The sequence below is a fragment of the Cuculus canorus genome, chromosome 12, assembly GCF_017976375.1.
Source record: "Cuculus canorus isolate bCucCan1 chromosome 12, bCucCan1.pri, whole genome shotgun sequence".
In the NCBI taxonomy this organism is placed as follows: domain Eukaryota; kingdom Metazoa; phylum Chordata; class Aves; order Cuculiformes; family Cuculidae; genus Cuculus; species Cuculus canorus.
The window spans coordinates 18,219,825-18,232,109 of NC_071412.1; the positions used below are offsets into that span (position 1 = coordinate 18,219,825).

The window sequence follows — 12,285 nt, forward strand, 5'->3', positions numbered from 1 at the left end:
ATTCTGTTGTCCCCTCCGTCCATCGCACCCCTTCTCTCCACAGCAGGGGGCTGTGGTGCTGAGGAGGGGAAACTCTGTAATGTAGGTCATTGCCTCCTCACTGTCCACCACAGATTCGCTGTGTTTGCTGCAGAGCTCTCACTTGATGGCCTGGGACAGTTACTGGGCACTCAGCTCTGACCGGAAGGAAAAAACTGCTCATCTGCAACAGGAGAGAACTTCTCTGTTTTAACAAAGCTTATAATACTTAGCTATTATGGAAATGTCCATCTGTGCTCTCTGCCGTAGTCACAGTTCTGTCTCGTTACAACAGTGATCCAATATTTGGTGAATATTAGTCCACTTTGGGAATAAAATGAGAATCATCTAATCATTAAGGTTGGAAAAGACCTCTGATATCATCTAGTCCAGCTGTCAGCCTAACACCACTGTGCCTGCTAAACCATGTCCCTAAGTGCCACAGCCACATGGTTTCTGAACCCCTCCAGGGATGGAGACTCTGCCAGGGCTTTACCACTCTTTCAGTAAAGAATTTTTTCTAATATCCCACCTAAACCTCCCCTGGCACAACTTGAGGCTGTTTCCTCTCGTCCTATCACTTGTTACTTGGGAAAAGAGCCCAGCATCCACCTCACTACAACCTCTTTTCCGGGAGCTGCAGAGTGATCGAGTGATGAGGTCTCCCTTCAGCATCCTCTTCTCCAGGCTGAACAGCCTGAGGGCCCTCAGCTGCTCCCAGCATCCCTGGGCTCCAGACCCTTCCCAGCTCCATTGCCCCTCTCTGATCACACTCCAGCCCTTCAGTTTCTTGGGTTGAAGCAGACCCTAATGCACTTACTTAGTTTCACGTTTTTTCCTGGCATACCTCGTGTGCAGTAAGTGCTGTGGCAGAGCAAAGCATCGCACTCAGGAGTCAGGCTCTGTTTCTTGATCTTTCACCTGTGACTTAACTGCTCCCCTCACAAAAACCTATGTTCTAAAGTTCTCCTTCACCGTTGTGAAGCGCTATGAGATCATTGAGCCCTGCTCACATTTTCTCACATTGATGCTTTAGCTTTTAGTTCCACACTGCAGCAGTACTATATAGTGTCAGTGGATGGATTAATGGATTGATTTATGTTTCACTAATAAGTGCTACAAGACGATTCAAAGCCCAGTGCTTCTGGGTACTGAGTGTGAACACGTGTGTTTCTCCACACGCCTTCAAGTCAGGACCCTGTCTCCTCTGGCTGTGAAGCGTGCTCTGCGTTCTGTTTCCTGTCTCTGACAGATGTTGTGGTGAGCTGCACTTTGGGTTTTGCTTTCCTTTGAAGTTGAACAAATGATGTAAAATTTGAGAATGTTTTTTTTTTAATGGCATGAAAGGACAACGAGCCTCTAATTAGCACACATCCCGTTTGTGGTCCCAGAGATCTGTGCTAGGTGGTTTGGTGGCTCCAAGTCAGTAAGTTTCAACACTCTCTGGTAGACAGAACATTTCTACAGACCACTGCCACTCAACAGGACTGTATGTGTGAAGTTGGAGCATTTCATTTTCTCCAAAAAGCCTCTTAAAAGGTTTACAATTACATTAAAGTTTAAAAGAAACACAAATCTGGAAGAGATTAACCATCACTATTTGTGTTAGACTGACTATTGTTTATGATGATCAGCGAGTGTCCAGGTCCCTGTAAGCGGTTCAGACCAAACCACAAAGCCATAGTGGTTTTGTGGTGTTGGGGTACTCTAAAATAAGAAACCTTGGTTGGATTCCCTGTGAGCTTTTCAGTCTGAAGATGTGCCTGGCAATGGCAAGAGGTTTGGAGGTTGTTGAGGAGCAATTTATTGGGCTTCTGTCTGATAAGGAGGTTGATCAATGCGATTTATTCTGCAGCATAAGAACTGCGGGCCCGTTTGTTCATGGATAGTAACGCTAGAGCTAAGCGCCTTTCCCTGGAGGAAGAAGGACACAGCAAAGGAATCTGTAGCAAACATTCAATGACCGAAGAAGAGATAGGAGAGTGATAGTGTTGCAGTTCCATGTGATGAAGTGCGCACTTGTGCGTATGGCTCGGGAATGTAGCAGGCAGTCATTTCAGGGGAGAGTTTTTGCAGCATGCAGCATGGAAAACACATGTCTAATAGGTGCATTCATTTTAATATGCTCGTTCATTGAGCAGGCCTGATTAATTAGTGCGTGTCACCATCTGGTACTTACTGAGACTATTCATTTTTAAAATGTTGAAATTGTAGGGAATGTTGCACACCAATTAAGTTCCTTTTAATCGGATTATGTTAGTATAAAGTATTACTGGAGAAGGCCTTCATTGTGATTCAGCCAGCATGCATCTAAGGGAGACCCGCCAGCCTGAAATTACTTAGAACAAAGGGAAAATGCCTGAAATGCATGTTTATTGCTATCTCTGTGCGCTCTACGATGGTGATGTCAACAAGTAAGAGCCACACAAATACTTCTGCGTTTCTATGCAGGGCTCACTTTCCTTATGTGAGGATCTCTCAGCCGATTACTCTGTCTCCATACTGCAACACTGGATCTGTCAGCTTCTCCCTCTGCCCTGGACAGTGAAATATGCTTTTGTGTTTCTGTTTGTGTGATATCAACTGAGCAGGGCCAGACCGAGCCCTCCCATGTGCGTCTGCTGAAATGCAGAGCATTATTCTCATTTACACTGAGTGATTTGGCCTTTAAAGCTGATAAACTCTCTGTGCTGACTCAACCACTTAGTGAATGAAGTACCAGGATCTGCTGGCTGCAGCACCGCGTTAGGAGCAGAACTTGTCTGTCTATGCTTGTTCCTGTCACTGACTCACTCGGTGAATTTTAGTAACTTCGTCACTGCACTGCAGTCTCCCTGTGTAGAAATTGTGAATAGTTGTGTTTATCAACCTACATGAAAGGCACTGAGATGCAGGGACGGAATGCACAGAGTTGGCATTCCAAATTTACAGTGAATGCTTTCTTGATCAGCCTAATGCTGCTCTGTATTTAACATCTGAGGTTGTTATTGCCTTAATTTGTTGGAAATTGAGTATCGAACTCCTCATTTCAGAAGAGCCTGGAGCTCTGCAGAGAGTACAGGTTCCCCTTCCTTACCAGTTCCATGGGCTGTCATGGAAGCAAGGAAGTTATGGAAGACAACACACCTAATGCCTCGCAGCTGGAGGATAGGTCGTGGGACTGCCTGGGTCTTTGGTTGACCTTCTTTATTTTGGAGAGCAGGGTAAGAGTTGAGACTGGAGCAGTGTGAGTCTTTTCCCTTGCTGTGGCTGTGGGTTGTCCTGCCTTCCCTGGCCTCTGCTGCCCCTACCAGGCGGCACGGCTCCCATTCCCAGCAGCCTGGACACGGGGGAGCACTGCACCTGCTGCACCACAGAGACAGGGCTCACAATCACTGTAGCTGACCAGAGGGAATCCGGAGTTGAAACAGTAAGTGTGTGTTTTTTAAAGGGAAAGGAAAACATCAGAAAAATAGCTCTTAGCTGTACAGCAATGAAGAAACAACCTGGATTTGTTTTAGAATGTGAATATTGTTTCAGCGTATAAAGGTCACTAGGAATTTAATTGCACAGGAGTGCTTCTGATTTCAAGGTATGGAAGTAGCACGCTGTTGGAATTCTGTTGTTTTCCTACGCTCCATTTCCTCTTGTTTGAAGGTGCCCGTTTCCGCTGTGTTACAGCTGCAGGCAGTGTGGGAGCGTGCTGCAGGAACTGCTCATCCTGCCAGCGCCAAAGCCAACTGGAAACTCAGACGTAGTTCAGAAACCCGAGAAGTCGGTGGCTCTTGTCTGCTTTACAGATGGTGTCAAAAACCATGTTAGAGAGCATGGTTGTGTTTAAACCATTTCCGTTAGGTGCTGAAGAGCAAAAGATCTGATGCCGTATGTATATTCTATGTACAGGTTACATGTCTGCATTTACACGGGCACATCTACATGTGTGTTATTTTTAAGCCCAGTTGCTGCGGGTGGTGCTCCTGTGATGGGGGATTACATTGCACCGAGCTATGACCGTCCTGTATTTTTTACTCTGACTGGGGCATTGTGCTGGGTTTTTTGGTCTCCTGCAGTTTGTGCTCATCTGTTGAGTGTAGCCATTGTCAGGGTTAGAGGAGAGCTGATTGGTATCGGTATATCCGAACAAACGAGAGCACATACTGCCAGTGGGAAAACAGAAGCACAGTCATAGGAAGGTGTGCAATGGAGAGCTTTCTCATTTCTACCCCAACCTCATTAGCAGAAAATGCTTAGCCTGGAAGGCCATAAAGCTGTCTGGTTTGCGATAGTGTTGCAAAGGAAGTGCAGCTTATGCAATTTCAGAGAAATAATATCACCCAGTTAAATCTTCAAAACCACACACGCACGCACTAACCCTTTTGTTTAAATTGTTTGTTCAGAGGTTTTATGTCATAGAGAAATATATTTTCTAAGAACATTTAGTTTAGATTCCCATTAATGTAACTTTACTGCTTCTATTTGTTAAATACATCAAAGGAAGGAGCTACCCAGGGTATAAAATTGCAGCATATGCACTTGCTCGCTCTGATTTCAGAATTATTTCTTAATGTAATTTTTCTGCTTCCAATGTGTTGAAGCAACAGATCTTGACAGAGATCAAAGAAATACAAAAGCATTTTATTCTGTATATATAAAACAAGGGCTGAAAGTTTGGGCAGATCTCTATCTGGCAGACTTTCTATCTCAGGTCATACAGAGAAAGCTTTTGGCACTGACTTTTTGGCAAAAAGCTTTGTCTGGAAACATATTTAGTCAATACATGAAATACGATAGCCCACGTACCAGGACTGCGTCTGAAGAGGCTCTAATAGAGTTAGACTCCAGCCCCATCTGGCGTCGGAACAGGATTGCGCTATTAAGAGCTTTCCAGCATCGGACAGCCATTTGCCAAAAGACCGCGTGGTACGTGAGAAGACTGATAAATTCATACCAGTGGCAGTTGTGCTAATGGTTTCTATTGTTTGCTTCGCTGCTGAAAGCCACTTGCGCCCATGGTGAGTTCCAGCACAGCCGTCCTGCTGCTGAGTTACTAGAGAGCCACACCTTTAACTGCGTGGGTTTATTAATACCCTGACAGTCTACCAATGTGATCAGCGAGTCTATTTTTACCCAAAGCCTCTAAGAATATGAAATTATTGATTTCCATTGCCTCTGTTTACAGAAGCAGCGGTGGACACACAGATTCTCTCACCTCAGTAAAATGTCTCCAATAACGTGAGTTATGCAGCAGTAACAAGGAGACCAGACTTATGGATTTGGCTTAGAAGGCTTAAAATCTTCAGGCATTAATTCATGAAACTCTCAAATCCTGGGTACTCTAGTGACTATAAAGCACAGCAGATTCATGTTTGGTTTTTACTTAAGGCTGGTGGTTTCAGGAAATAAAAAGGTTCGCTTTGAAAGAGATTTTCAAGTCTTTTTCAACAGTTATTTCTGGGGGGGGATAGGTCAAAAAGCTACATGTGAAACAAATTAGGGACTAAAAATCCATAGCCTTGTTTTGAGGACGTCTGAATGGTTTATTGCCACTACCGTAAGCTAAAGGAGAAGAAACAGTGACTTTCTTGGAAGGTTTCCCCAGTATTTTTATCTGACTTTGGCAGGGTAGCGGTCCAGCCTGTCCCCTCATCTGCAACCCCTCTTCCAGTTATCATTGGACTGTCATGAAAAAAGCACTGAAATGGCAGAGTCTGGAACTGCTTGAATGTATTTTGTCACTTAAACTGAGCTCATTCACATTCAAAGCTAAAACAAATTACCTCAATTGCATTTAGGAGGGTAAACATACTTTTACTTCCCTGTCTCATGTTCAAGTAGTTATGTTGAGAGCAGTGTGCACTAATCTTCGGTTTTATATCCTCTTCCTAGGATACATCCTTCATTCTGCCCTGTTTTATTTGGCAAAATTAAAGGTCAATGGTCCTGGACTCATCAAGAGAATTATTCTAAATCCTCAGTGACTGCCATTTCTCTCTCTCTATCTCTGCCTTCAGTACTACAGGGCTTAGCTGGCAATGATTTAATTCTTCATGTATGAGAAGAATGATATTTGCAACTGGTTTTTGCATTACTGTTACGTAGTTTTGTAAATTTAAGTAAAAAGAGCTAAAACATCAGTAAAGGACTGCTTGCTTATTCAGAGTCATTCATAGTGTAGAAAATATAATGATCAACCCATTTTCCCCTGGTTCTTATCCTCATTCTCTTTGTGTTTCAGATGATCACTGCTCAAAACAGTGGACATACAAAGGGAACAGCGTGGGAACACATGGATGATATTCTTACCATGCACTGAACAGCACAGCACAAGTGCAAAGCTCTGGGAAAATGTCTGCTTGCAACACTTTCACTGAACACGTCTGGAAACCTGGTGAATGCAAGAACTGCTTCAAGCCCAAAAGCTTGCATCAGTTACCACCAGTATCCGAAAAAAAAACCCTTTCACATGGAAATCTGAAAACCAATGCAAACCAAAGTAACAGCCGTAGTGGGAGAAATACAGGAAACTTCCGACCGCCTGTGGCAAAGAAACCCACCATAGCTGTGAAGCCCACCATGATGGTAGTAGATGGGCAGGGCATATGTGGTGAAATCAGCACGCTGGATCATTGCGAGAACAAATCAGTGCCTGCATGTTGGAACCGAAACAAAGCTATCTCGAACAAGAAACCACTGAACAATAATAATGAAGATGAAATTGAAGGTTATAGCCATGTTCACAGGCCCTATGGCAACAATGAAGGTGTAGGAAAGATGCCAAATAACAATAATAATGGGCTGACTGAAGTTCTGAAGGAGATTGCGGGTCTGGATACCACACCTCAGCTAACTGGGAGTGAAACAAACTCAAGAGAAACCTTCTTGGGAAGAATAAATAATTGTTATAAAAGGTCATTAGAAAGAAAGATCCCGCCAAGCTGCATGATGGGTGGAATGAAGGATTCACATGGTAAGCACGTTATTCTGAGTGGAAGCACTGAAGTAATAAGTAATGAAGGTGGACGTTTCTGTTATCCGGAGTTCTCTAGTGGAGAGGAGAGTGAGGATGACACGTTTTTTGGCAGCATGCAAGAAGAGCATGAGAGCTGGGATGAAAGTGATGAAGAGTTGCTAGCAATGGAAATTCGTATGAGAGGCCAACCTCGCTTTGCTAATTTTAGAGCTAACACCCTATCTCCTGTTCAGTTCTGCGTTGACAAAAAATGGAATACTGTGCCCCTTAGAAACAAGTCACTCCAGAGGATCTGTGCAGTAGATTATGACGACAGCTATGATGAAATTTTAAATGGTTACGGGGAAGAGACTGTGATCCTTTATGGGCAGGAAAGCATGCAGAGCATGGTGTCTTCCGATTCTACATCTCCTGATTCTTCTTTGACAGAAGAGTCTCGTTCGGGAACAACCAGCAGTTCTTCACAGAAGCTCTGTAATGGAGGATTATCTCCTGGTACTCCTCAGGATCTCAAAGTGATTGAACCAGAATATGAAAGTCTTTGTGATAATCAACAAGTGAAGGATGTATCAAAAGCTCCCAGAAATGTTCCAAAAAGCCTAGAAACTCACAAGGCAGTCCTTGCACTTCGACTGGAAGAAAGGGATGGCAAAATTGCTGTGCAGACTGATAAGCAAGAGAACAAAAGTCCTTCGGATGTTGCTGGTCAAGCTCTAACTGTAAATTTGGTGCCTGTGGAAGAGCAAGCCAAACCCTACAGGGTGGTGAATATGGAACAACCAGTTTGCAAGCCATATACCATAGTCGATGTATCAGCTGCCATGACCAATGAATGTAAGGAGAACCATACTGAAACCTCAGAAACCAAAAATACATCATCTAACCCAAGCTCACCAGTAACTCCCAGCACACCTATTGCATCCTCTGTAGCATCGCCTGTACGATTAAACACTAATCTGAAAAAATCCAGTGCAATCAGGTATCAAGAAGTGTGGACTTCTAGTACCAGTCCAAGACAGAAAATTCCTAAGGTGGAGTTAATTGGTAACAGCTCAGGACCTTCTGTTCCTCCCAGGAAAACAAGCCACAAGTCAGCTCCTACTTCGCCTACAGCTACAAACATTTCTTCAAAAACTATCCCGGTTAAGTCTCCCAATTTATCCGAGATAAAATTCAACAGCTACAATAATGCTGGCATGCCACCTTTTCCTATTATCATTCATGATGAGCCCACTTATGCTAAGAGTTCCAAAAATGCTATTAAAGTTCCTATTGTAATCAATCCAAATGCATACGATAACCTGGCTATCTATAAAAGTTTTCTAGGGACCAGCGGAGAGCTCTCCATCAAAGATAAAACCACCAGTGTCATCAGCCACACGTATGAAGAAATAGAAGCAGAGAGCAAAACGACTGATGCTATAGGAGGTAAACCCCCTGAATTTCCCCAGGCGAAGGGGGGCACTGGTGGCTCTGAATGCAGGCTGGGTTCTGTGGCTCAGAAGGTCCAAGAGTTTAACAGCTGCCTCGGTAAAAGTCAGATATCGCCGCAGAGAAGTCATAGTGCTGACCACAGCTCCCCATCAAGAGTTCAAAAGACAACCCAAGAGCCTGCAGCAAAACCAGATGTAACACCAGAGGCTTCTGTTGGCAGCAGCAGCGGTAGAGAGAATGCAAGTACGGTGCTTTCACAGATTGTGGCGTCTATCCAGCCTCCACAGTCTCCTCCAGAAACACCTCAGTCTGGACCCAAGTCTTGTAGCGTAGAAGAACTGTATTCCTTACCCCCTGATGCAGATGCTACTAAAAACACCCTGGTACGACCCAAATCTCTGTTTACATCACAATCTGAAATGGAGTCATCCAAGCCAGCGGAAAATGCTGCCGCTAAAATGCAGAAAGATTCACTTTCTCAGCCAGTTGCTGTGCACTCGCCGAAGCCAGTGAGAGCAACTGCAAATACCACAAGTCCCAAAACAGAGCAAGCACCGCCATTTCCTCCTCCACGCTCCACTTCTTCACCCTATCACGCAAGTAACTTGTTGCAAAGACATTTCAGCAATTGGACCAAACCAAACAGTCCCACCAGGTCTACAGAGGCCGAGTCGATCCTTCATTCGGAAGGTCGCAGAGCTGCCGATGCAAAACCCAAACGCTGGATATCCTTTAAGAGCTTCTTCCGACGCAGAAAAACTGATGATGAGGAAGACAAAGAGAGAGAAAGAGAGAAAGGAAAACTGGTGGGTCTTGACGGAACTGTTATACACATGCTTCCCCCTCCTCCAGTTCAGCGTCACCACTGGTTCAGTGAGGCCAAGTCTGACTCCAGCGAGAAGCCATCGATTGTTTTCATGTACAGATGTGAACCGGCTGAACAGAGGGCTGACCATCAGAACAAGGGCGGAGCAGAGTCTGCTATTGCGGATGCCCTAGCAAAGGACAAAGGAGAAATGCAGGAAAAGGCTCCAGAGAGCTCTGAACAGCAAGTAGGAAGCCATTCATCACCTCCTCAGGTTCCCAAGAAAATCCCCAGGTAATCGCTCATCTTTTTTAGTTGCTTCCTCTGTTGTGAACTGTCCTGTATAAACTGCTGAAAAGGGGGAAATGAAGGAGTTTCATTGCCTTTAGTGTCATTTTTTCAAACTATATTTATTTTAGGTAACTTAAAGCATGTTTTTCAAACCTTTGTGTTATGTTGGTATTAGGAAAGATTCTTAAAAAATTGCCAGAAGCGGTACCTGCTGTGTGGGGTTTGTACCACAGAGTCACCCATACGTCACCATAGCCGTGTTCCATTGAATCAATCAGTTAAGCATTCCTGAATTCCGAGTGGAAGAAAGTGTTCTGATGTTAGAGGAAACTAAAGACTGAGCTTTGCAGAAATAGGAGGCAACTATTGACAAGTACAATAGCAATTAAAAGATCTGTGACTCATAAAGGCGATGTGCTAGCTTTATCGCACATGCTCAAGAATACAGGAGATGCTAATTAACTTGATGCTACAGTGCAACATCACTGCAGCACTCCCAAAATAAAGCATGTGAAAAAGTAATACTGGAATTAGGTTAACTATAAAGTAATCTATCTCTCTTTTGCCAGGCCGTTAGGGGGGAATAAACAGTACTGGATTCCATAGAGCCAGTTGCTCCATTGCTGCCTGACAGTTTTGTTCAGTGATTTCATTTGTAATGTTTTTTTTTTCAATCAGAATTTACTGGAATGATTCATTGTTTCAATTTCTGTGAAGGTACTTGGCCAGCAGATATTTATTTTATTCCTATAATTTCGTGGTAGTTGAATGTGTTTGGTCTATTTGTCGGCTTAGAGTTCTGTTTGTTCCTTTGTTAAGGGTACATGTTCTTTCTTGGGTGTCTCTGAAGGTGTTTATTTCCAGCTATGCGTTGTTCCAACACCCCCTGAGGCCCCACAGCTCACGACAAGGCCAAACCTAGCAGGGCCAGAGACCCCAGCAGGGCCAGAGGCGGCTGTAGCAGTCGGTCCCCTGGACATAGCATGCACTTCCCCGAGTACAGACCATGGCTGTTGATGTATGGAGAATATATCCTCCAATGTTATTATACAGACCGATTCCAAACCAGCTTCCAACTTACATTATTTTATTCATTAATAACAATAACCCAGCGGTAGGAAATGAAAAATTTTGTGTAGTTTGAGCTCTGTGTAAGCCTCAGAAGATGTATCATGGCAGTGCTCTTTGGTTCTCATTCACTGTTATCTGTACAAGAAATTTGTAATGAGTTTTAGTTAAAATGGTTTTAAAGTTGGCTTAAACTAATAGTAATCCCTGTATGAGGTTTGAGTTTACTGTAAACTGATTTGTGCTTGCCTTAAAGTAAAATAACTATGTCAGTCGAACTAGAAGTGACCATTTGCCCCAGTGTAATCAAATCAGTTGTCTCTCACACCTCGGGAACACCGGTAGGGCATTCTTCTAAGGATCAGCACTACCCTCCAGTCTGTTTGCCAGTTGTCAGGCATGGATAGCTGTAGGGTTTGTAATGGAAGGTGTTGATAAAGATTATCACAGTATGATGTAAAGGTTTACGTGTAAAGGTCTCTTTAGGTTTACGTTTGAAGTAGTTGCCCCAAATGCAAGATAGAATGGTCTCCAAAACCCTACTGCACTGTCTGCTTCTGCAGGCGTGGACAAACTGCAGCCTTGGAGCCGAGGATTTTATTTACAAAAGTAAATGAAATTAACAAATTGGCTTTAAAAAAAAAACAGTACAAATTGTGGGTGTGAGTTTCAGAAACATTAAGCACAAGCTATTAAGGTCTGTAGGAGCTGTAAGCATTCAGCATCCCTGCAGGATGTACAGCACCGCAGCAATACAGGCTGTGGGCAGCAACAAGAGGGGGCAGCCCTTTATTTACAGCGCATATTGCAGTTCAAGGCCGCAGCAGTGGGGAACGTACCCAGGGCTGGATAACCCCTGGACAGGAGCCTCGTCTCTCTGGACACACCCTAAACTAAATGGGGAAAAGCAAGCAGCTTTAGAGAGCAAGTGAAAGGACTGGAGAAGTTTGTGCTTTCAGCCCCACTTTCAAGGAACCTGTTTTTTCTGTTATCTCCAGGGGAACCTGGAGAAAATGCGGTTGTACAAGCTTTTTTAGGAGCATTACTGAATGCATTGCCATCGGGAGATTCCCTCACTCCCATCTCCTTAGTGCTGGTAAGACATTTTGTGTGGTCAGCAGTGGTGAGCCAGGCTGGGAAGTGGTGCCAGTGAGAAAAAACAATGAGGTTGCTTTTCAGGCCAGTCAGTTCACCGCTCTGTCCGGCAGCCCTCGCAAAGGAGCAGCCACTTATCTTGGTGGTAGAAGGGCAAGAACAGGCTACTGGCTGCAGTCAGAGTTGGCTCTTGTTCTTACACTGCCCTAGAGAGGGTGCTGTGATCCTGTCTGATGGGTTTGCGCTGTTGCTGGAATACCTTTTGCCCTGACTACTGAAGGCAACTGGTCAGCCTGTCCTGTCTTACTCGCTCATTCCAAACAGGATCTATACTCTTAATTTTTCTGCAAGTAAAACCTCATAGTGCCAAAAAAATTAAGTTAATTGTTTTTTGTTTAAGGGTTTTGGCTTTTGTTTTTAATATTGAAGCAGATGAGAATCAGGCTTGTCCGTTTCCATTTCTGCACAACCAGAGACCTAACAAATGATGCTATACTTGTTTTCTGTTAACTCCTCCAATATTAGTAAGAGGTTAGTGTTAATTCAGGCTGAAATATATGCATGGAAAAGATGTTTAAAATCTTCAGTTAAGCTTCAGAGGCTTAGAGGAAAACAGAAGGCGTGG

At 44.0% G+C, this 12,285-nt stretch overlaps 1 protein-coding gene across 3 annotated transcripts in view; it reads left to right on the forward strand.

The window, feature by feature from the left end:
• PEAK1 (pseudopodium enriched atypical kinase 1) overlaps positions 1-12,285 on the forward strand; it is a 114,003-nt gene that overhangs the window by 72,366 nt on the left and 29,352 nt on the right. For all 3 annotated transcript variants that reach the window (XM_054077597.1, XM_054077600.1, XM_054077599.1), the window contains exon 3: positions 6,233-9,500. In XM_054077597.1, the coding sequence (XP_053933572.1) occupies positions 6,343-9,500 (3,158 nt within the window). In that variant the 5' untranslated portion in view covers positions 6,233-6,342. The remainder of the gene's footprint in view (positions 1-6,232; positions 9,501-12,285) is intronic.